Below are 25851 nucleotides of genomic sequence, written 5' to 3'. Positions count from 1 at the left end.
TTGTTTTCATTTTCAGAGTGTGTGCATGTCATTTTATTAAGTCATCAGAATTCAGACCAAATAAAGGAAGATGTACTTTGGGATAGTTATTTATTTATTAACTTGACTATGCTTTAAAGTTTTGCCTTTCATTTGAGAAATGCATTGTATTATTCAAGGGCATAATAAAGTTTTTAGTTTACATATGTGGAAGTGTAACCTAGCACAATAGTATGTACTTTGCTGCTAAGGAGATATACAAAAATAAACACTTTAAAAAGAAAAATCAAGAGAAAATACTTATTTTAGAACTTCACTAATAACTAAATATCATAATTATTATTATCTGCAGGTTTGTTATTTTTGACAATATGAAGAATATATTGTCTTCTTTCTTTCTGAAGCAAAATTATTTTAGAAATATATATATATATATATATATATATATATATATATATATATATATATATATATATATATATATAATATAGTTTGTGTGTGTGATCAAATGGATCAACTTATGTGTTTTTATAACAAAATTCTGCATTTTTTACGAACACTGTTGTATCTATGTAAATCTTGAGGAACAACATGTTATTTCTTCCAAAGAATTGCAGTGATCCTTCCAACAAAAAGTAGTATTGAAATGCTTTTGGGGGTCCACTGCATTCACCTTTATTAAAGCCGTGTTTCAAAGATAAAATTCACACCTTTACATTAACTTTGATCAGTAACATTAAAGATGTAATGATCAGGATGATGCTGACTAAATATTTACTTGTCATACAATAGTTGTTAATTTTCTTATTGGTAGAAATAAAACATGCAATTACTACACCAGACTTCCTGAATTGTTGTGCTGGTTAGAACCAGCTATACATGTCATTCTGATATATTTCTTGCACTTTATTGTTATTTTTTATTTTCCTATTTGTTTCCTGTTCTTTTATAGCCATTAATGCTTTCAACTCACCAAAACTGCTTATAGACTTTAAAGTTGTTTATCACATAAGTATTTATTCATTTAATATGATGAGCAAATAAGCCCATCACTGAAACAGCCTTGTATTGCATAATGTAAACAAAAATTGCACATTTATAAATGAATGATAATTTCATTATTCTTGACTTATTATTTAAAACTTTTATTTTGTCTTATGGATGTGTGTGGCATTTCTCATTTAGTAGCCATACATAATTAGTGTGAATTCTTTTTTAAATTTTGTGTAACATTCTGAATTTTAAAAATATTTTTCAAAGTTTTTACTATCAGACTACAGACTGGTATTTTTGTTTCAGCTTATTTTATACTTCTTAAATATAAGCAGTTTTTTTTTTCCTTCCAAAGGGACTTGGTGAATTTTTTTAAAACCATTTAAAAATTATTTAGCTCATCACACTTTTAGATATTCTGTATTTGAAAGAATCTTTGCTTTCTCTGAAAAATCACAAAATATGTTCCAAAAATTGCTCTTGGACAAGTTTTTTTTTTATTTTTATTTTAAATAATATTTTAATTTCAGTCTGATTATATTCATTTGTCACGAAGCTGTATACAGTAAGTCATATGAATATATTGGGAAAATTAGTGCAAAAATTAATTTTGCTTCCCACTGAAATTCTTTTATATTTCAATGTATAAAGTATTCAGTATTTCTTTCTAGAATTATGCATGTTGAAATATTTATCCTGATATTTGGAGAATTTCTTATCTTCTTCCTAACATAATTCTACACCAGTAAGGTAACTTATTATTTGATTTTAAACTGTAGTATAATGTAAATTCATATTTATGCTGAATAATATTTTTATAAATAAAAATGCCCATTTATTTAAGATGCTGCATGTCAGTACATAATGAAGGGCTGTATTTCCACCCCACCGCCCCTGGAAATAAATTTTTAAAGGAAAGAATTTTATTTAATTTTAATGAAGGAAATTAATTTTTGTTGATTATTTTAATTACAATTATGCAATGCTAACAGATTAATATGTACAAATGTAATTAAAATCTGACTTATTTTTTATTTCGTAAAGAAAAATGTATGTTTCAATATTTTATTTTTAATTAGTAACATAAATATATGGGAAAATTTGTGTAAACTTTAAGCCTTATGCAATAACTTTGTATGTGTGTGTTTAATATAAGTTGAACTGTGTTTTTTCTGTATAGTCTTTGAGAAAATACAGCCATGAAAAAAGCCACAATTATTTATTTTAACTAAAGACTTAGATGAATCTTAGATGTAGTATTTACATATTATTGTCAGCTATACATGACCATTGTGAGAGACATGGTGAAGCTTCACCAAAAACCATATCAAAACAAAAAAGAAAATGAAATTTTTTAATTTCAATTTTCAACAATTTTTAGCATTACAGAAAAAGGGCTCCATGTTTTGGAATTGAACCAGGAGTTAAATTAAAGAATTGATGAGACAGCAGTTTAAGAAAAAGTTACACCTATTATATCCCAAGAAGTTTGTTAAACTTGTGCAATTATTAAAATTAAAGTGTTTTTCAATGTTAAATTTAAATGGATAAAAAATAATTAATTTTTCAAAATGCAAATAATTTATGCATGTATGTATGTATGTGCATACATCCATTTAGACACAGTCTTTAACCTCCACCCTGCTACCATTGCCTGTGGTAGGCATAAAAGAAACAAAGCTTTATGAAATGTTTGGTGCATTGAAATGCTTTTAGGTTTTAAAATAATTATTAAAATATAAAATTTAAATTTGCTATTGAATACAACATAAGACCAAATGTCTTCATTAGAGTTATTAATTTTTTTCAGAAAGCTTAAATATTTTTCAGCATTTTGTTAATACATTGATATTTTTGTAACTAATTACACTAAATGAACGTAGAGAGAAAAAGGTAACGAAATTTGTTTTAGAGAAGGTTGGTTTCACATCTGAAAAGGTTAAAAGCAGCTAAGAGAAGTTAGTAATGAAAGAATGAGGAATTAAATGCTAATGAAATTTTCATGAAAATAAATTAAACAGTAGAAGAAAAGCTGCTTCTTTTTAGCATTAAGAATTAAACTTTAAAAATAGAATGAAAAATCGCATTTATTTTTAGAAGTCTACATTAAAAACTTTTTCTGCCTTTTTCCATCTCACAAAGAGGTGGAACGACTCGTGTCTTTTTCCTCAAAGGGTCTGAGTATTCTAGGAGACTCTTGTCTTTGTTATTTCCATTTCACATTGGGAGCATAAACTTGGTTACTTAAACAATTTTCTTGAAATGCCTGGAGCATGTACTTGTTTGCAAATTGTAATAAAAAAAATTCCCATAATCAGCACTGCACTCAAATCAGATATTGTTTTATAGTATTTTCATGAATGTTCTCCATTTTAGTAGATTCAGAACAATTAGAGATATATTATTAATATTTATTATTAATATAATATTCAATTCAAAGCATAAGCATTAATGCATAAATTTAAGTGCTGCCTCTTATTGGCTGACAAATCTATAAGGACCAGAGAAGTACATTTACTCACATTTTTCGAATATAATAATAGATAAAGAAATTGCATTTTCGAAAACTAAATTTGTTTTGAATATATTCATTGAATATTAAAGATTTCTTTGGCGAGAAATATTTACTCAAAAAATTTTCTTGTGCTACAAATGAAAAAAAACAAAAAAAAACATCTTAAAGAAGTATGAATTTAAAAATATTTTTAGAAATTCTACTACATTTTAGTACAGTTTTCTTAAAATATAAGAAACATTTTAATATACATCAAAATAATTTTGCATGAAAATAACTAGACCTCATTAAAATAATCTTATAAAGGGTGGGACAGATATTCTCCCACCACCCTCAAAAGGTTATGACTTTTAAACTTGAAAAGTAGAAATCGGACAATGAGAAAATAAGTTTACAAAATTGAATGTTATTTTGAACAGACATTTGATAAGTATATAATTTTATTATCAGAACTTCAATCATTCATGCGAGGTAAAACATTATTCTTTTGAAATTAATTTTAATGAAGCTGTATTCAATTGGTAATGTGCAGTAAGATTTTTCAAAAAAAGCAAATATATAAATGAATGTTGATAAGAAGGAGTGTGTTTTACAAAAGTTATCCCAGCTTCTGGTTTCTCATGTATTTGAAAATTGCTCTGACGTCGAGTAAAATTGCTTGTTTTGACCATTTTTTTTTTTATTTAAATTGTGGCATAAAATTTTTTATGGTTATCTCAATTTAATTTTTTTAAAGTAGTGTCAGATTTGAATCGGACCAACTTTCATCACACATAAATATACTGTTACAAATCTGTAATTTTGCTATCCGGCACGGCGTGCTGAGCTTGGCCACTTGGCGTTGAATTTGGCGACTAAATGGATAATACCAGAAAGTTCGAGAAGTTTCATGATCCATCCAGTAATAACAGAGATACACTCAGATACGCCCTGATTGGTCAGAAGATTCTAGGCCCGCCACCCGGAACTATAAAAGACGGGCACTCAGAAGCTACGAAGAAGTCGTGTGTATCGTCAGAAGTTGTGTGCGTGCGAGTGGTCGGAGTCGCCGATGAATAAACAGATTTGAGAGGATCAGACAGCAAGCAAGCTGCTGCACTATAGCAATTAAATGTGCTGCGCTATTACAATTGATTAGCGGTATTTGTTGTAGAAGAAAATTTTTTGTAACATTTGGTGTCAGAAGTGGGATTAGTTGGACTTTCCTGTGTATGCCTTGAACCAGAAAAATGGATGAAAAAATTCGCATTGTTACTTGCCATGATGGCAGAGATAAAGAAAGGACAAGATGAATTGAAAGCCGGATATGAAGAAATAAAGAATGGATTAAAAAAAGAAATTTTAGAAGATAAAGGTAACAAAATCGAAGATGTCCTAGATATCACAGAAGAAATTGAGAGAAATGGCGAGAGCCATGTGGACGAAGAAAAGACTGAAGATCGAGTGGAGACCGGTGTCACTGAAGAGAAATTTAGCCATCCTGAGGATGAACTGGAGTTCAACAAGGAGAGGCACGAACAGGGAGACTGTCAAATAAAGGCAGAGCTGAAACAGACTTCTCCGAATGAATCCCCTGAAGTGGAATCGAAGGAGCCGGCACTTGGGGATGGAAAAGATGAACGCTCTTTGGACGAGTCTGTTGGTGGCGACCCGTGCTCAATGCCTGTGGATGCAGAAGTGAAAGAGACCCTGTTTGGATTGGATTCATCCCGAAAGTTGACTGGGCAACCTCTTTGCGAGCCTCTAAGTTGCTCCTTGTCGAGTGATACGGATGAACACTACGTAGGTGGTATCACTGATCCTTGTGGTCCTGCCCTCGATATCCTTAAAGAATTCAACCTTGCGGTGGATTTGCATAGGAGTGCGATGCAAAAAGTAACCAATGGATCTTCTGTGTATCCGGATCAGTTATGTCGTCGCAGAGGAGCCCTTCCCTCAGGGGCAGATGCGCTGTTTGGAAGATCCTGTGTTGAGAGCTACGGATAATTCTTGAGTGTCGAGAAGGGCCCGGGAAGAGGTGGACGTATTCCCGTGAAAGCTCTGCAGACAGAGTTGAATCCCTGGTTTTCAAGTGGACTCCAGAGGGCACTGTTGGACAATCCTGATAGCCGATTGGTTCGACGGAGGAAGTTGAAAGTGACCAACCGACCATCCTGGCTAGAGTTCGTTTCGGAGAGTCATGTTGCGATATCATGTTTGGCTCCATGGGACATCCTACATTTTAGGGAGCGGAATCGGGTCTGGGTGTACAGTCCGAGACGACGAAGACGTCCGTGTCAAAAGAATTGAGAAGGTTCGGATGGATCTTTGGTCGCCGCCAAATTAGTGAATGGTGTCATCTTCGAAAGCGCGGAAGTCGCCAAACGCATCAACATCGTCACATCATTCGGAAGCCTACGCCAGTTGTTGGATTGAAGTGGGACTGCCGGGACGTCAGTCTTTGAAGAGGAGAGCAATGTTACAAATCTGTAATTTTGCTATCCGGCACGGCGTGCTGAGCTTGGCCACTTGGCGTTGAATTTGGCGACTAAATGGATAATACCAGAAAGTTCGAGAAGTTTCATGATCCATCCAGTAATAACAGAGATACACTCAGATACGCCCTGATTGGTCAGAAGATTCTAGGCCCGCCTCCCGGAACTATAAAAGACGGGCACTCAGAAGCTACGAAGAAGTCGTGTGTATCGTCAGAAGTTGTGTGCGTGCGAGTGGTCGGAGTCGCCGATGAATAAACAGATTTGAGAGGATCAGACAGCAAGCAAGCTGCTGCACTATAGCAATTAAATGTGCTGCGCTATTACAATTGATTAGCGGTATTTGTTGTAGAAGAAAATTTTTTGTAACATTTGGTGTCAGAAGTGGGATTAGTTGGACTTTCCTGTGTATGCCTTGAACCAGAAAAATGGATGAAAAAATTCGCATTGTTACTTGCCATGATGGCAGAGATAAAGAAAGGACAAGATGAATTGAAAGCCGGATATGAAGAAATAAAGAATGGATTAAAAAAAGAAATTTTAGAAGATAAAGGTAACAAAATCGAAGATGTCCTAGATATCACAGAAGAAATTGAGAGAAATGGCGAGAGCCATGTGGACGAAGAAAAGACTGAAGATCGAGTGGAGACCGGTGTCACTGAAGAGAAATTTAGCCATCCTGAGGATGAACTGGAGTTCAACAAGGAGAGGCACGAACAGGGAGACTGTCAAATAAAGGCAGAGCTGAAACAGACTTCTCCGAATGAATCCCCTGAAGTGGAATCGAAGGAGCCGGCACTTGGGGATGGAAAAGATGAACGCTCTTTGGACGAGTCTGTTGGTGGCGACCCGTGCTCAATGCCTGTGGATGCAGAAGTGAAAGAGACCCTGTTTGGATTGGATTCATCCCGAAAGTTGACTGGGCAACCTCTTTGCGAGCCTCTAAGTTGCTCCTTGTCGAGTGATACGGATGAACACTACGTAGGTGGTATCACTGATCCTTGTGGTCCTGCCCTCGATATCCTTAAAGAATTCAACCTTGCGGTGGATTTGCATAGGAGTGCGATGCAAAAAGTAACCAATGGATCTTCTGTGTATCCGGATCAGTTATGTCGTCGCAGAGGAGCCCTTCCCTCAGGGGCAGATGCGCTGTTTGGAAGATCCTGTGTTGAGAGCTACGGATAATTCTTGAGTGTCGAGAAGGGCCCGGGAAGAGGTGGACGTATTCCCGTGAAAGCTCTGCAGACAGAGTTGAATCCCTGGTTTTCAAGTGGACTCCAGAGGGCACTGTTGGACAATCCTGATAGCCGATTGGTTCGACGGAGGAAGTTGAAAGTGACCAACCGACCATCCTGGCTAGAGTTCGTTTCGGAGAGTCATGTTGCGATATCATGTTTGGCTCCATGGGACATCCTACATTTTAGGGAGCGGAATCGGGTCTGGGTGTACAGTCCGAGACGACGAAGACGTCCGTGTCAAAAGAATTGAGAAGGTTCGGATGGATCTTTGGTCGCCGCCAAATTAGTGAATGGTGTCATCTTCGAAAGCGCGGAAGTCGCCAAACGCATCAACATCGTCACATCATTCGGAAGCCTACGCCAGTTGTTGGATTGAAGTGGGACTGCCGGGACGTCAGTCTTTGAAGAGGAGAGCAATGTTACAAATCTGTAATTTTGCTATCCGGCACGGCGTGCTGAGCTTGGCCACTTGGCGTTGAATTTGGCGACTAAATGGATAATACCAGAAAGTTCGAGAAGTTTCATGATCCATCCAGTAATAACAGAGATACACTCAGATACGCCCTGATTGGTCAGAAGATTCTAGGCCCGCCTCCCGGAACTATAAAAGACGGGCACTCAGAAGCTACGAAGAAGTCGTGTGTATCGTCAGAAGTTGTGTGCGTGCGAGTGGTCGGAGTCGCCGATGAATAAACAGATTTGAGAGGATCAGACAGCAAGCAAGCTGCTGCACTATAGCAATTAAATGTGCTGCGCTATTACAATTGATTAGCGGTATTTGTTGTAGAAGAAAATTTTTTGTAACATTTGGTGTCAGAAGTGGGATTAGTTGGACTTTCCTGTGTATGCCTTGAACCAGAAAAATGGATGAAAAAATTCGCATTGTTACTTGCCATGATGGCAGAGATAAAGAAAGGACAAGATGAATTGAAAGCCGGATATGAAGAAATAAAGAATGGATTAAAAAAAGAAATTTTAGAAGATAAAGGTAACAAAATCGAAGATGTCCTAGATATCACAGAAGAAATTGAGAGAAATGGCGAGAGCCATGTGGACGAAGAAAAGACTGAAGATCGAGTGGAGACCGGTGTCACTGAAGAGAAATTTAGCCATCCTGAGGATGAACTGGAGTTCAACAAGGAGAGGCACGAACAGGGAGACTGTCAAATAAAGGCAGAGCTGAAACAGACTTCTCCGAATGAATCCCCTGAAGTGGAATCGAAGGAGCCGGCACTTGGGGATGGAAAAGATGAACGCTCTTTGGACGAGTCTGTTGGTGGCGACCCGTGCTCAATGCCTGTGGATGCAGAAGTGAAAGAGACCCTGTTTGGATTGGATTCATCCCGAAAGTTGACTGGGCAACCTCTTTGCGAGCCTCTAAGTTGCTCCTTGTCGAGTGATACGGATGAACACTACGTAGGTGGTATCACTGATCCTTGTGGTCCTGCCCTCGATATCCTTAAAGAATTCAACCTTGCGGTGGATTTGCATAGGAGTGCGATGCAAAAAGTAACCAATGGATCTTCTGTGTATCCGGATCAGTTATGTCGTCGCAGAGGAGCCCTTCCCTCAGGGGCAGATGCGCTGTTTGGAAGATCCTGTGTTGAGAGCTACGGATAATTCTTGAGTGTCGAGAAGGGCCCGGGAAGAGGTGGACGTATTCCCGTGAAAGCTCTGCAGACAGAGTTGAATCCCTGGTTTTCAAGTGGACTCCAGAGGGCACTGTTGGACAATCCTGATAGCCGATTGGTTCGACGGAGGAAGTTGAAAGTGACCAACCGACCATCCTGGCTAGAGTTCGTTTCGGAGAGTCATGTTGCGATATCATGTTTGGCTCCATGGGACATCCTACATTTTAGGGAGCGGAATCGGGTCTGGGTGTACAGTCCGAGACGACGAAGACGTCCGTGTCAAAAGAATTGAGAAGGTTCGGATGGATCTTTGGTCGCCGCCAAATTAGTGAATGGTGTCATCTTCGAAAGCGCGGAAGTCGCCAAACGCATCAACATCGTCACATCATTCGGAAGCCTACGCCAGTTGTTGGATTGAAGTGGGACTGCCGGGATGTCAGTCTTTGAAGAGGAGAGCAATGTTACAAATCTGTAATTTTGCTATCCGGCACGGCGTGCTGAGCTTGGCCACTTGGCGTTGAATTTGGCGACTAAATGGATAATACCAGAAAGTTCGAGAAGTTTCATGATCCATCCAGTAATAACAGAGATACACTCAGATACGCCCTGATTGGTCAGAAGATTCTAGGCCCGCCTCCCGGAACTATAAAAGACGGGCACTCAGAAGCTACGAAGAAGTCGTGTGTATCGTCAGAAGTTGTGTGCGTGCGAGTGGTCGGAGTCGCCGATGAATAAACAGATTTGAGAGGATCAGACAGCAAGCAAGCTGCTGAACTATAGCAATTAAATGTGCTGCGCTATTACAATTGATTAGCGGTATTTGTTGTAGAAGAAAATTTTTTGTAACATTTGGTGTCAGAAGTGGGATTAGTTGGACTTTCCTGTGTATGCCTTGAACCAGAAAAATGGATGAAAAAATTCGCATTGTTACTTGCCATGATGGCAGAGATAAAGAAAGGACAAGATGAATTGAAAGCCGGATATGAAGAAATAAAGAATGGATTAAAAAAAGAAATTTTAGAAGATAAAGGTAACAAAATCGAAGATGTCCTAGATATCACAGAAGAAATTGAGAGAAATGGCGAGAGCCATGTGGACGAAGAAAAGACTGAAGATCGAGTGGAGACCGGTGTCACTGAAGAGAAATTTAGCCATCCTGAGGATGAACTGGAGTTCAACAAGGAGAGGCACGAACAGGGAGACTGTCAAATAAAGGCAGAGCTGAAACAGACTTCTCCGAATGAATCCCCTGAAGTGGAATCGAAGGAGCCGGCACTTGGGGATGGAAAAGATGAACGCTCTTTGGACGAGTCTGTTGGTGGCGACCCGTGCTCAATGCCTGTGGATGCAGAAGTGAAAGAGACCCTGTTTGGATTGGATTCATCCCGAAAGTTGACTGGGCAACCTCTTTGCGAGCCTCTAAGTTGCTCCTTGTCGAGTGATACGGATGAACACTACGTAGGTGGTATCACTGATCCTTGTGGTCCTGCCCTCGATATCCTTAAAGAATTCAACCTTGCGGTGGATTTGCATAGGAGTGCGATGCAAAAAGTAACCAATGGATCTTCTGTGTATCCGGATCAGTTATGTCGTCGCAGAGGAGCCCTTCCCTCAGGGGCAGATGCGCTGTTTGGAAGATCCTGTGTTGAGAGCTACGGATAATTCTTGAGTGTCGAGAAGGGCCCGGGAAGAGGTGGACGTATTCCCGTGAAAGCTCTGCAGACAGAGTTGAATCCCTGGTTTTCAAGTGGACTCCAGAGGGCACTGTTGGACAATCCTGATAGCCGATTGGTTCGACGGAGGAAGTTGAAAGTGACCAACCGACCATCCTGGCTAGAGTTCGTTTCGGAGAGTCATGTTGCGATATCATGTTTGGCTCCATGGGACATCCTACATTTTAGGGAGCGGAATCGGGTCTGGGTGTACAGTCCGAGACGACGAAGACGTCCGTGTCAAAAGAATTGAGAAGGTTCGGATGGATCTTTGGTCGCCGCCAAATTAGTGAATGGTGTCATCTTCGAAAGCGCGGAAGTCGCCAAACGCATCAACATCGTCACATCATTCGGAAGCCTACGCCAGTTGTTGGATTGAAGTGGGACTGCCGGGACGTCAGTCTTTGAAGAGGAGAGCAATGTTACAAATCTGTAATTTTGCTATCCGGCACGGCGTGCTGAGCTTGGCCACTTGGCGTTGAATTTGGCGACTAAATGGATAATACCAGAAAGTTCGAGAAGTTTCATGATCCATCCAGTAATAACAGAGATACACTCAGATACGCCCTGATTGGTCAGAAGATTCTAGCCCCGCCTCCCGGAACTATAAAAGACGGGCACTCAGAAGCTACGAAATGGTATATGAGAAACACCGACATCAGGAAGACACTGAATTATCCCTCCTTCAAGGAAGTAATTAAAAAACTCACAATTAATTTCTTTAAATCCCTCGACAATCATGAAAATGAGGAATTAAATAAACTCATACCATATACTCCTGATCCCAAATGCAAAAGACCTCGCAATGTTCTGTTAATTTAAATAAAAAAAAAAAAATACACGTATAACCAAATACCTCCACCCCTCCGACCTAATTCTGTGTTTCTTGTATACCTGTTTAATGGGTATTGTTATCACAATACCCATTAAATCACATTAATAGTATGATCAAACTAAATCTTAATCTTGGTATAAAAAATCTCACCCACGCAAGCAGCCAATGAGAAAGCTGAGCAGTTAACCATTCTAACCCCTACCCCTCTCAACATCCTGAGGAGAAAGTTGGAACTGTTAAGAGTTTCTCGATCCAGAACATCTGAAAGGAGAGCTTCGGATTGGCCGGAATACCTCACCCACCCCCACGCGCCGCTTACCAGACGTCCCTGATTGGTCGACGACAAATCCTATATATACCTCGGAGATATCCCAGTCCAGGTCATTCTATCTATTTTTTTTTTAATTACCGTACTTCTCTTTCTTTTTTTTTTTTCTCCCACAAAACAATGAACATATACGAATCCCCCAATAATTAAATAAATGGTGCACACTTTAACATAACAAGTTAGTTCCATTTGCGCTAAGTCTTAATATTACCAGATTTGCAGATGGTGGGGCCTGCGGCCCCAATGAGCTGCAACTCCCATACAACAATCCAGGTCATTCTAGCTCAAGCCAGGCTTCTATCCACATTGCTATGTTGCAGGTAGCCCACACCGGGCGGGAACTCCATCAATCATTGCTATCTAAAGGGCTACGAAGAAGTCCAAACCCTTCAAAAAGAAATTTAAAAACATTCCACCACTTAAACACACACACACACTTGCTCTAACAGATGAGGATAAAGCAGAATGCATAGCAATTAGTTTAGAAAATCAATTTCAAAATAATGACACTATAGACTTTGACACTGATAAAATAGTAAATGAAACTGTTGCCCACTTTAAATTTAATCAAAACACCTTTAAAGAAATCAAAACACCTCCCACCCCCTTGAAATTAAAATAGCTATTAAAAACTTAAAAATAATAAATCCCCAGGACATGATGGTATTAACAATAAAATGCTCAAAAATCTCCCGGAAAATATTATTTATGAGTTAACAATTTTAATCTATAAAATTCTAATTATTGGGTATTTTCCTCAAAGATGGAAAACAGCAACTGTGGTACCTATACACAAACCCGGCAAAGACCCAACCCACCCAACAAACTATTGACCTATTTCACTACTACCTTCAATAAGTAAGTTGACAGAACAAATAATCCTTAATAGACTTAATAACTTCCTAGAACAAAACAATATCCTTATCCCAGAACAATTTGGATTCAGAAAAAATCTCTCGACAACCCATCAACTATACCGTGTTACCGAATTCATCGAAGAAGCATTTATTAATAAAGAAAAAGCTGCAGCAGTCTTTTTAGACATCCAAAAAGCCTTCCATAGAGTTTGGCAACACTGTCTAATCTACAAACTAATTAATTACAATATCCCCAACAATCTAATTGAAATAATTTACTCATACCTGTCAAATCGAAAATTCAATGTAAAAATTAAAAATGCAATTTCCTCGGAAAAAAAAACATCCAAGCCGGCGTTGCCCAAGGATCAAAAATTGGCCCAGTGCTGTTTTCCTTATTTATAAATGATATACCTAATCAATTCAACACTATACTATGCATTTTTGCAGACGATACAGCGATACTCGCTAAAAACAAAAACCCAAACTACATACAGCTAGCTCTAAATAGACACCTCCACAAACTGGAAGGTTGGTTCGAAAAATGGAAAATTACTATTAACGTCTCGAAAACAGAAGCAATAATTTTCCACAAATCACCTATTAATAAATCCTTCCCCCAACTTAAAATTAATAACAAAATTATTCCGTGGTCTCAGAACTGCAAATATCTTGGCGTAATCTTAGACAGAAAATTAACCTGGAAGCCCCACTTTTTATATGTTAAAAATAAATTCCGTGATCTCTCGAGAAAATTTTACCCCCTACTATCATGGAATTCAAAAATGAATAGGGATAATAAATTACTTATTTACACAGCCTATTTGCGTCCAGTACTCACCTATGCCTGCCCAGTGTGGGGGTATGCTGCCAAAAGTAACTTAAAATTAATAATTCAACAACAAAACCAAATTATTAAAAGTATCTGTAAAGCACCCAGATATTTCTCCAACTCTGAAATATATAAAGCTATCGATTACCTACCTCTCAAAAAATTCATACAAAAAATAGCCACTAACTTCCATAACAACCTTGTAAATATCGATAACGAAGCAATAAAACTAATCCCTAAATACGAACCCAATCCGCGAATAAAAAGACCAAAAAACGTACTCCTCTAACACATCTAACCCTTTCACTAACTGGTATAACCCTTTCACCTTACCTGCTTAAATAAAGTAAACATTAAATGTACATGGCGCCATCTAGTGCTATTAAACTTAATCTGTAACTTCTGCACTGGATTTCCATCGCAGAGACCCGTTACCGCTGGCAGCATGCCCACTCACCCACTCCTACAGTAACAACCAATAGCTTCACGCCATTCCAAAACTCACTCAAAACAAGCCAATCATAAACCTAGCTTCACCAAGTTCACAACAGGACTCTTTAACTTCAACATTATAACAGTATCATGGCAATATATTAAAAGTAATGCTCTAATCAGCCACATCATTAAAGGGATAGTCCTTCTCCAAGGACGGGTGCCCCGACAAACTTACCATCGAGATCGAGCTACGAAGAAGTCGTGTGTATCGTCAGAAGTTGTGTGCGTGCGAGTGGTCGGAGTCGCCGATGAATAAACAGATTTGAGAGGATCAGACAGCAAGCAAGCTGCTGAACTATAGCAATTAAATGTGCTGCGCTATTACAATTGATTAGCGGTATTTGTTGTAGAAGAAAATTTTTTGTAACAATACTGACCTTGCATTAGTAAATAATGGTTCGTTCGGGATTGTAATTCTTTTATACATTATTATTATTTTCAGTGTAGGCATCTACTACCATTAGTGTCATTGAGGAAGAATGGAGTAAGATTATTCAGAGTTCATAGATCGTCAAATACAACACTATTCTACTGAAAAATATTGAAAAAAAAAAAAAAAGAATAGTTAATAGAGAACAAAATTATCTCGTAATTATATTGAAATAAACATACTATTGATTTATGATAAATTTTAAAATTTCATTTTTATGAGAAGGAAACTCTTCTTCCTCAGATGCATATTAAATTATGTTTAGACAAGTCTGTGTTGGTGGTTATCTGCTAGAATGACCAGGCATCACTAAATATTCAGGAAGAAGATTTGGGTTTTGAATCCTTGCCTTCATGACCGCAGATCTAGATCATTAAGAAAAAAGAAAAAAAAAAAAAGGCCATTTACGTATATGAATAAATATGGCAATTTCTGACAGGAAAGTTCCAAGTTCTAAATTATTTTAATTTTATTACCCATGACATAATTACTATAATTGAAAAAATTTCTTATTTCTGTTACGCAGTTATATTTTTTATGATCCGTCCATGTTTGGCTAATTTAGTTTCAGATAATATTTTGAAGTTGCATAAGTGCTATATTATATAAGTGAGAATGGGCCTCATATAATTTTGAATCAAGTTTTTGTGCTTGCTCATCTATCAAGATTTCGGAATCGCATAAAATGAAAACTATTTTAAAATCTTTATTTATTTATTTTTAAACCTATTTGGTTTAATTTTTCTCATTAAAAGTTTGGTGAACTAAGCAAAAAGTTAAGTGCGTGTTTTCATTTTAAAAATATTTTTAAATGGTGTTTTGCATATATTTTCAACGACATATTTCTTTATTGCAGTGAAACTGAAACCATTTCATTGCTTCATCAAATAATTAATCATGAAATTTGTTCAATTTTTCAAAGCGAAGAAATATGCTGTTTAATATCTTTATTTATAGTTGACATAATTAATAAGAAAGTGAAACTACGATACCGCAAAAGTTAGAAAACTGGTGTACTGAGCCATGCTATTAAAATAACAAATTTCTAATGTATGTTTTAATCTAATGCTTGAAAATACTTTTTTGAGGAAATCATGAGCTAGATTGAATGGAATTTAAACATAATGATTATTTCTGGTGAACCAGTTGATCGCCAATGTGGCTAGTAATAATAATAATGATAGAGAGACAAAAAAGAGTCTATAAATAAGAGATGTGCTTGCTCAGAAGACATCAAAATTCGCTCTATTCAGTACAGCATAAGACTTAAATCAGTTGTTCCTCCTTTTGAGTTGGCCTTCTGTGTGGGCTGGGCTACGATGGTTGCATACCAGGCTTCACACACATTCAACTGTCTCCCTCTCCTTTCCTTATACTTTCTTGATTAATTTCCCTCTAGTTTTTATTGTTAGCTGTTGTTTAGTTCTTGTTTCTTTTATACATTGCCCAACGGAAACGAATTTGTTTTGGAATATATTCGTATTTTTTTATTAGCAATCATTCATCTCCTCCCCCAAGAAAAATCAGTAATTTTCTAAAATATAATTAAACTAATTGCATTTAAAATTTTGAACTCGAGTCCTCCAGTCTCAAGGCCGAAACTTTACCATCAGCCCATGTATTAATATGTAATAAACACTTGTTTTATGATTTCATTTTAACGTATGCCTGAAAAATCTGCAGTTTGCTTATCCGAACTGAGTCTATCCTAATTATTTTATATTCTGTCTCCGCCGATCCCCTGTCATATTCCCTAAAATACAGCCGTATTCAGTTGCGACATCCTCTTTTTCCGCATGCTCCGAACAAGAGAAACTAACCAGTACCTTTCAGATTGGGAGATGAATCATGATTGGTCTCCGTGTGTGCCCCATCCTGCATCCACTCCAACTTACTGGAAGCAGGAGTTCCGCTCGCTAAAGGCTGTTCTGTCGTATTCATCGGCGATTTTTATCTGATCAGCAATAGATGGCGTTGGTATTTCAGCTGCAACCGGAGAGCAACCCAAAATTGGTCTTCTTGATGTCACGTGATTGAAAAATAATCATGACTAAGTATACCAAATTTTGCTAAAACTTGCAATTTGTAAATTCATATATAAACTAAATTTATTCATTAGATAGATTACAACAAAAGTTTATAGCAACTTCATTTCTCAATTCTAAAATTGAATATGCTTTAAAAATCCAAAATAATTTTGATTAATTCAGAATATTTTGTGCAATACAAAGATGTTTATTTTTAAAAATTACTAGATTTCGACTAATTTACTCACAACCAGAAGCTTGATTATTTCATTGAACTTTATACTGTCTAAAAGTTTTACATTTTTTCAATATCTTATATATATATATATATATTTTCTAAAATAAAATGAAAAATATTGAACCTCTGGAAATTTTTGATTCGAGAAAGTGAAAAAAAAAAAAAAAATCGAATACAATTAGTCCAGCACAATAAAAAAAAAAATCTCAAGCTATTCTAATATTCAATACACGCACTTACGAAGAATGACAAACAGAATTATTTGCGATGGTTCATTTCACTCAGATTCCGTATTAGGGATATTTAACTGGCCATTTTAATAATTTCATTTTACAATAATACCTGGTATTTGAATTAAATCAATCACACTCAAAAAATATGTGAAGTCAAATTTTAAAAATGGAACATGACTCATTGTATATACACTCAGATAAGTGTTTATTAAATGATATGATGGAAATCTTTTAAGAATTATTAAATATAATTTTTTTAATTAAGTAAGATTTACCTTTGAAAAGTTCTGAGATATAATGAAATATAGAAGGTGTTTTATGAAGTAAATAGTTTCTTTCTGAATATATAAAAACGATTGCTGTGCTTTTACTTTCAGCATATTATGAAATCATAGCTGTTACAGAATAAAAAGATCCATCATTTTAAACATGCATTACCATTCAATATAAAAGATTTTTATATAAACATTTTTACTTTCAAATAAAGAAAAGCATTTTCTTTAAAAAAATTTACAGAGAAAAGATGCTGTAATAAAAGGACATTGTATTGGGGTTCAGCAATAACAAAAACCCTAACCCTTGAATAACTTTCACAATAATATTTCATAAGCAAAAATAAAATAAAATAATCTTAAGAAATCAAAAGCAAGAAGATTTTTACTTAGCTGAATGCAAGACATATATTTAGTTCCCAGGTTGATGTGGAATTTATTTATCCAACTAAACATAATCTTTTGTCCATTTTTTACATCAATTTTCAATGAAATGTTTTTTTAAAATTATTATTATAGAAATAGTTGTGTATAAGATTTATTATCAACATATGTAAACTTCATAAAAATATTTCAGGTAAAGGAAATAGGACTTTCTAAATGACAAATACATACTTAATGATTTTTAAAAGAATCTCATGGGAGAGTTTATAAGAAGTTATTTTATTAAAAGATAAATATTAGTTGGAACTATTATCTAATCCTATATCTACTTAACTGACATGGACAGTTAATAACAGATTTTTAATTAATTATATATACTCATATTTCTGTCATGCTTACAAATAATCAAAAATACATTCAAAATACTTCCAATAGAAACTACAATCTTATTTAAGATTAATCGAAAATAGCGGATGCTACCAGATAGTTTTTGATTTTAAATTAATCGTATGAATTCACAAGCTCCGTTATGCTTATAGATAATCGTAACCACATTCAAAGTATTTCTAATACAAACAACAATCATATTTAAAATTAATCCAAAGTAGGTTCAAAGCAATTTTTCAGCTGTGAAAAAATAACGGAATCAACGACATCGCTCTTGAAGAGAGGTATAATAAGCTACTATTCCTAAGATTTTCCCCTTTGAATTGAATTTTTGGAGCAGCCCCTGGACGCATCTTTGAAACGCTAGTAGTGTAGGAATTGAAAAAATAAGAGACGCTTGGTATAAAAAGGGCTACGATTTCATTTAAAGTTGTTGGCTTGAAGTAAAATACGTTGATGTGGTCACACAAGATTAAGGAATGCTTTTTTACAATAAAATCAAATATTTTTATAAGCCTGTTTTATTTTTAATTTATCTGTTCCTTTTTTTTGATTATGTAAGAGCGCTCAAATATAAGCACCTGCATATGATGATTCATATTTTATTCATTGCTGAATTTTCAGTGTGAAGAATTATTATATTTTTATTTGTTGTTACCGAGAAAAAAATGTATTTGAGTTTCCAAGTATCTATGGAGAGTATAAGGGAGATGGTATTTATTTGAGAGTGTTCCAAACATGCTATTGATGTCTAGGAAGTAATTTATTTAGCATTTTTTTTATTTATTATAATTAGACGCAAACCATGTTATACCGGATTTTTCTTATTTATTCAGGATTTGGATTTAACTGTGTCTTCTTTGTTAAGTGTTGGAGAGAAGAAACGAATATAATATATTCCTTTTACTTAATCGATAATTAATGACTTATTTTATTTATTTTATTTTTAATACGTATATAAATCATCAAAAAAGGACGTAAATTAGTATTTTGTTCAAAAATTCTCCAAAAATGTTAGGCGATTTCTTTAGATATAAATAAAATCATATAACTATTATAGTACATGATATAATAATGAACTTTAATACAACATTGAAAATTATTATTTTACATAACCTGTCAAGTGTAACATAACATTAATTTAAATGGTTAATTAATATTGCAGCATATTATAAATACATAATTATAGAGTTCAATTTACAATTCAACTCAATGTGCCTTTAAAGCAGCAAAATCTTTTATCACATCATTGAATTAAACACTTTGATTAAGCATAGAGTTAAAACAGAGCAGATAACATTTGAAACTCCAACTTCAATTGAATATTTTCTCCTCTAATTTTTTATTCTTTTAAAGATATTATCAAACTTTTCTACAGATGCAATTGGTAATCTTCATTGTAATTCAATATACTTAAACAATTTAGTAAGAATTTCCAGGGAACATTGTGAGCTTTTCCGTTTAATGCATGTTCTACTGTTTGAAATTAATGCATATTTTACTAAGATCTTCCATTAAGTCATTTTAATAGGTTTATCCATGTCACTCATGTCATGTTTATAAAATCACTCTTTTCTCTAACTTGGTCATCATCCATGTCAATTAATTTATACAAATATATCTGGACTACTGAAATTTAGACCAGATTGATGCATTGCAAATTGCAACTCGGAATGAAGGTTTTTATGCTGCATTTATGTTCAGTGCTTTTTCATATTCTACTACTCTAATATTGTTATCCAGTTGTTAAAACACCAGTAAAAGAATTTCACTTTACTGAAAATAATTTACATAGTAAACAGTAGGCTCATTTTTTGCATTATTTTTCTTGAGAGAACTAGTTGGAAAAGTACTTTTTCTGTCCTAAAAAATTCCTATCTAAAAATGATCTGCACTTTCAAATAGTTTCTACATGTTATATGTAGAAAGAAAAAACTTACTGTAATGGCAATTGTTTCTTGTGAAATATTGAAAAGTAGAGTTTGCAAGTGTAAAGATGTATGGCTTGAGGTATTGAGAAATGTCCTAGATATCATTGCTTTTAGAAGTAATTCTTGATCAGATAATTTCTTTGCATTTTTTCATCAGCGCTTATTTCCCCTTGCATTTCATTTGTAACTGCTTTAAGATAAATGGGTCGTTTAGACGTACATTTCGCTAATTCATAAAGCATAAATTAATAACAGAAGATTTCTTATTAGTTGAAATTAAATATATCCAAAGCTTTAGGACTTTCGGTAATCTAATAATTCATATATATACAAAATCAATCACTTAATAACCCTAATATGTTTATAAAAATACACCAAATCTCATACTTAAAAATTTAGTATTCACGTTTATATGAAAGGTTTATAATATCATATATAAATATAAAAGGAAGATCTCAACTTTAAAACGTATTTGATATCTGAGACCTATACGTATATTTTTTAACAATATAAAGACACATCCTAAAGACTGATTTAAGTTGCGTGTTTAATTTAATTAATTAAAAAAAATAATTAAATTTTTCTTAAATGTATAATAATTTGCATTTGACATAACATTATTTTTGTGCGTTATTATTTTTGGATTGCATTCATGACACATTTTTTCTTCCCAAATATATTCATCCTAAATTTAGTAACTCTACGTACGATGGTTTGTCTTGTAAAATGGACGGACCATCAAAATCAGTGAAGTTTCTGTGAAAAACAGAATTAGTTAAATTTTTTCATATATGTCTGTTTCTAATATTTTCGTTTTTGATAGAAACAAACTTGTGAAGGTTTTAGCATAATTAAAATAATATACCCCTAAATACAATTTAAAATAATTTCTAAAATATATATTATGCAAATCAAAATGTATTTGCTCATGATCAATCAACATTAAATAAAAGATTATTCTATACTAGCCGCCTTTGGCTACCAGCCGGTTCGCCAATCTTAATGTTCGTTAAAATTTTAATAATTAAATATTTTATACAATTTCTACTTTAATAGCTTCTTCATTAAAATATTTTAAAACTTCAAATTTTGATTGTCATATAATTCATTCATAATATTATAAAGGCCTTCAGTCATAACGTAATATGTATCTCTCATTTTCTGTTAGCACCCGTAGAATTTATGCTTTAAATTAAAGTGGAAAGAATTAATCTTCAATTAATATAATAATATTTTTTACTGAAACAAAGCATTTTTTTTATAATCCGATCACTGAAAATAGAGTCACTCAGCGTTTAAACTCTATGGGCACTAAAGAATATCTTTTTTAATTTATGTAATATCTCAAGAGTTTGTCAACAAAATTTTCTTAGATTCATTATGAGCAGATCGATTAATTAACAATGTTTAAATTTAAATGCATCAAACACTAAGAAAATAAAACGAATCGTTTAAAATAAACGGTTGAAAACAGGTTTTAAAAAAACTACTTAAAAAACGATGTACTTAAAACTATAAGCATATACAAAAAATATATAACTAACATAAATACAATTTACTTACAAAAGCATGCGACTAACTCAAAAATAATTTAAATCATCCGTTGATAACGGTTGTCATGGCAACAATCAGAACAGAATGCGCATGCGTGAATTTTCTTCCCCAGTTATGTAACGCAAATACGTGATTTTTTCTACGCCAGTTGGGGTAACGCTATGCGGATTAGAAATTTTTAATTTCCTTTATTCTGTTTTATTTTAATTCAAAAGTACTTCAGAATGAATCTGAAAGATCGATTAATTAACAATGTTTAATTTTAAATGCATCAAACATTAAGAAAATATACAGAATCGATTGAAATAATCCGCCGAAAAATTTTAACCCTAGCCTCATTACTGTTGGGAGAAAAAAAAATTGAAGCCTTTCTCATTTGGCGGTGTGGAAAATGGAAGATTTTTTTGGCGGAAAAGTTGGCGGTGGGGAAAATGGAAGATTTTTTTGGCGGGAAAGTTAGTTTTTAATTAATAATTAAAATTCTAATTAAAAATTCGAAAAAAGGAACCCCAGGTGCACATTCCCAACCACCAAGGTATATATGTACCAAATTTGGTAGCTGTAGGTCAAACGGTCTGGCCTGTAGAGCGCCAACACACACACACACACACACACACACACACACACACACACATTGAGCTTTATTATAAGTATAGATTAAAAGAAAATCATTAAATACTAAATAATCTCTACGCATAATATCTTTTACATTCACTATAAACTGAGTTTATTTTTATTTGTTTCATTTTGTATCATCATACAAAAATAAAAGAAGAGGGAAAACATTTCTCTGCACAAATGATAATTAGTAATAATAGTAATTTATTAATTACTAATTATTATTACATTAGTAACAATAGTAATTTATTATTTTCAAAATAAGTGAATGATGAACAATGATAATCGTATTTTTATACTTTAATAGTGTTAAACATTCTTTGTGATAGGTTATTAATATAGTAATTTTAAAATATAAATGTTATGCAAAAATAATTCAAATTATTTTTTATGTGTAGTTGCATTCAAACGTTAATGTTTTGTTAAATATTCCTTCAAATTTAATGCCAAATCAAAAAAAATTTTAGCCTATGTTGAGAAAAACATTACAGCTATTACATAAGTATTACAATACATTTTTTTTTATTTAACAATATATTAATAGGAAATTATTCATTTCATGTTAATAACACGATGACAAATATCTATAACGAAAATATACTAGAGATTTAATCAAGGTTTCATGTACTGCGATTGAAAATAAATTACACAAAAAGAAAGGAATGTCATTCTCATAATTGTGAGGAGAGAAAATATTTTGTTAAAACATTTTTAATGTTAAAGCAAGAATTTCTCCTGAAATGACTAATTGAGTAACAGATTAAAAATTTACAAATCATCATAACAGTGATAACTTTATTCGGCAAAAGGTATTCACCTCGGAGGCCTTTGCGTTAGTATTTTTAGGGTGGGATTATTTTTTTTTATGTTTTCTTGTTATACATATTTTATTCTTTTTTTATTTTTTTTTATTTTTATACGTTACATCCATTGCCGTTCCAATGATGAACGGTCAACACTATATTGCCGCTCAGCGGTCAACACATCTTGCCACTCAATGGAAAGATCTCTCGAAGAGGTCACGTCAAAGAGCGGTCTACACACTACACTGCAATCACCTCCCAGGCAGACACCTTAGTAGACATCAGCTTCAATCTTTATATATAGCATTGAAAGATTCATTTATTAAGATAGTGGTAGAAACACAGAAAGATGTAATTGGCGGAATCTTACTGATTGTAATATCATTTGCCCTTAAACTATTATTATTGGAAAAAGACGCATACGTAAATTATTTAACTCAGAAATATTATTAATTACTAAATTTAAAAAAGAATTTTTATTCAAACATAATTGAGGTACCATATCCATTATCTCTTTTTAATTTTTAATGAAAGATTGTAGCGCCGCCTTAAATCAATAAGCAAACTGATTTCTTGCACGACCCCTGACAGCGCCATTTATCGGCACATTTTGGAACTTTTTTTCCTTCTTCAAACAAAATTCCATTACCTCACGATTGTTGTGCTAAAATACCAAATCATTCTGACAAGTAACTTTAAAACTATCCATTTTTGAAATCGTAACTTTTATTCCAATCACAATGAATGATGATCATGTCGTTACCGCCGAAAGGGGGATGCAGTAGCTTCTGAGAGTGAAGACTCGAGAGCAGAAGTCAGACTTCCAGCTCATATGATGATAGCACTCACGCTCGCTTTCATAACCTCTTTTTACAGGGGGGGGGGGCTCTTTCACACACCTCACAGAAAGAACACAGGGTGAATAATAACCATGTCCGAACCAGGACTCAAACCCGGGACGCCCAGATCACAGGGAAGACGCGCTACTCCTATTCCAGGAAGCCGGCAAACGCAACGTATAATATTAGTAATTTATTAATTTCATAATAAATGAATGCTGAACAATGATAACGGTATTTTTGAACATTCTTTCTGAGAATTTTATAGTAATTTTAAAAATAAATGTTTTGAAAAAATAATTTAAACTATTTTTATGGATAGTCGCATTAAAACATTAACGTTTTGTTAATATTTCTTTCAATTTAATACAAAATTAGCAAAATTTTAGCCTATGTTGAGAAAAAAAAATTACAGACGTTGCATAAGAGTTACAATACTTTTTTTTTTTTATTTAGCAAGCACTAATTTAAAAGGAAATTATTCGTTTCATGTTAATCACACGATGACGAATAATGTAATAATGAAAATATTCTGAAAATTTAATCAAGGTTTCATGTATTATGACTAAAAATAAATTACATAAAAAGAAGTGAATGTTCATTCAAATAATTATGAGAAGAGGAAATATCCTTTAAAAAAATTTCTTTAATGCTACAGCAAGTTTTTTTCTGCAATTCAATAACATAAGTCTGATTTTATTACTTTTAATAAAGAAACTATTGCTCTAAATTCAATTGCACTTCTTGAAATTTTATAGTGAACCGGATTGGATTTCTACGATCTGTGAGTTCATTGTGTAGCCAACTGGCCTTTTACCATAGCAAAATCTCTACAATATGCACGTAGTTTTCACAAAAAAGAATTGTTAAAGAACATCCAAATGAACGGGAACATCCGAATGAAATGTGTCCGTAAAGCCGTTTCTAATAAATATAATTAAATTCCCAAGAGTTTCAAAATTACAATACGGTAGCTTTTATGTCAACACACCACAGAAATTATTTAAATAATTCTAATGAAGAGGGGGGGGGAGAGAACGGCCGATTTATTAAATATGCGAAGTTAGCAATTGACCAGAGGCTCCTGAGCTCTCAAAATATTTTAGCGGTATTTTGAAAGTTATTTAATTTTATACTTTCATTTAATTGTAGAGGCCATGTAACTAAACTGCTTCAAATCAAAATCAAATATTGTATAAATTAACTTGGTACTCTATTCTAATGATATTCCTAATTATCATTTGCAACTTATTTATTACGCTATTTTATAACTCTAAAATATTAGGCACTTTTTAATTTTAAAACATATTCCCTACTTTTATAATATTATTAAGAAATATTATAAAAATAGGGGAAGAAAAAATTTGTATTTTTTACTACTTTGCTTAAAGTTACTTTAGGTTTAGGTTTAGTTTACTCAAATTTTAGCTGCTTCCTTTTTTTATAAGTGAAAATTGAGATCGACTTTTTAGAAAAAGATTTTCGATTGCATTTTGTCAAAATTTGCTTCTTAAAACTGCTGAATAAAAATTAAATTAAAATTTAAAAAAAATACTGGGTTTTAAAAATTTTTAGGGAAAAGAGGGTCTAGAGATTTGCATTGCGTCACGGCCCCTGAAAGGGTTAATTCGGTCTTGAATTCTTCTGAAATTGGAAATACTCACATGGTTTGAAATATGGAAAGTGATTGATTATATTCAGTGTAAATTCATCAGGTCTTTTGTTTTATAAGCATTGTGGGAGCATAGATTATGAGTAAAAACATATACTAAAAGTGTAGATCTACATTGTTGAAAAGTGCATTACAAAAGCTTCATTCATCACGAGTTTTAATGACTCATTTTAATCTAAGAAAGATCCTTAAAAAAATTTGAATTCCTGAATAATATAGACTGCATATATTAATGTGTAAATCAATTTCTTTTATTCTGTTTTATTTTTCAGCAGTAGATTTCGATTCTTGTTTTATAGTGCATCCAGAAGAAATGTAAATTTGAATTCAGCTAATATCTCATAGATTTTCACAGCAGCAAATGATCAGTTAGTGAAATAATAATATATTTCCGTGTCATTAAGCTCTCTTTTTATGCACTCTGTACTTGCAGTATTTCATATACAAAATGAAAAGTCATATAACGGACATATGATTTATCCTTATCGGATTACATATTTTTTAAAAAAATGTCAGATCCTTGAAATTAAACCTATGGTGATAGCAAGACAGATTTAAATTTGTAATAGCATTT

At 33.7% G+C, this 25851-nt stretch overlaps 1 protein-coding gene across 2 annotated transcripts in view; it reads left to right on the top strand.

Annotated features, from left to right (window-relative positions):
• The window catches only part of LOC129958597 (uncharacterized), a 45277-nt gene that overhangs the window by 15035 nt on the left and 4391 nt on the right, over positions 1-25851 (top strand). The window contains exon 4 of one of the 2 annotated variants that reach the window (XM_056071185.1): positions 17-290. The exons of the other annotated variant lie outside the window; for it this stretch is intronic. Within the exon in view, the coding sequence (XP_055927160.1) occupies positions 17-117 (101 nt within the window). The 3' untranslated portion in view covers positions 118-290. Of the gene's footprint in view, positions 1-16; positions 291-25851 lie in introns of those variants that run through there. 2 annotated transcript variants of the gene reach the window in all.

Source organism: Argiope bruennichi, chromosome X1, assembly GCF_947563725.1.
Source record: "Argiope bruennichi chromosome X1, qqArgBrue1.1, whole genome shotgun sequence".
In the NCBI taxonomy this organism is placed as follows: Eukaryota; Metazoa; Arthropoda; class Arachnida; order Araneae; family Araneidae; genus Argiope; species Argiope bruennichi.
The sequence above is the reverse complement of the archived record's forward strand: the minus strand, read 5'-3'. Positions and strand labels throughout refer to the sequence as shown.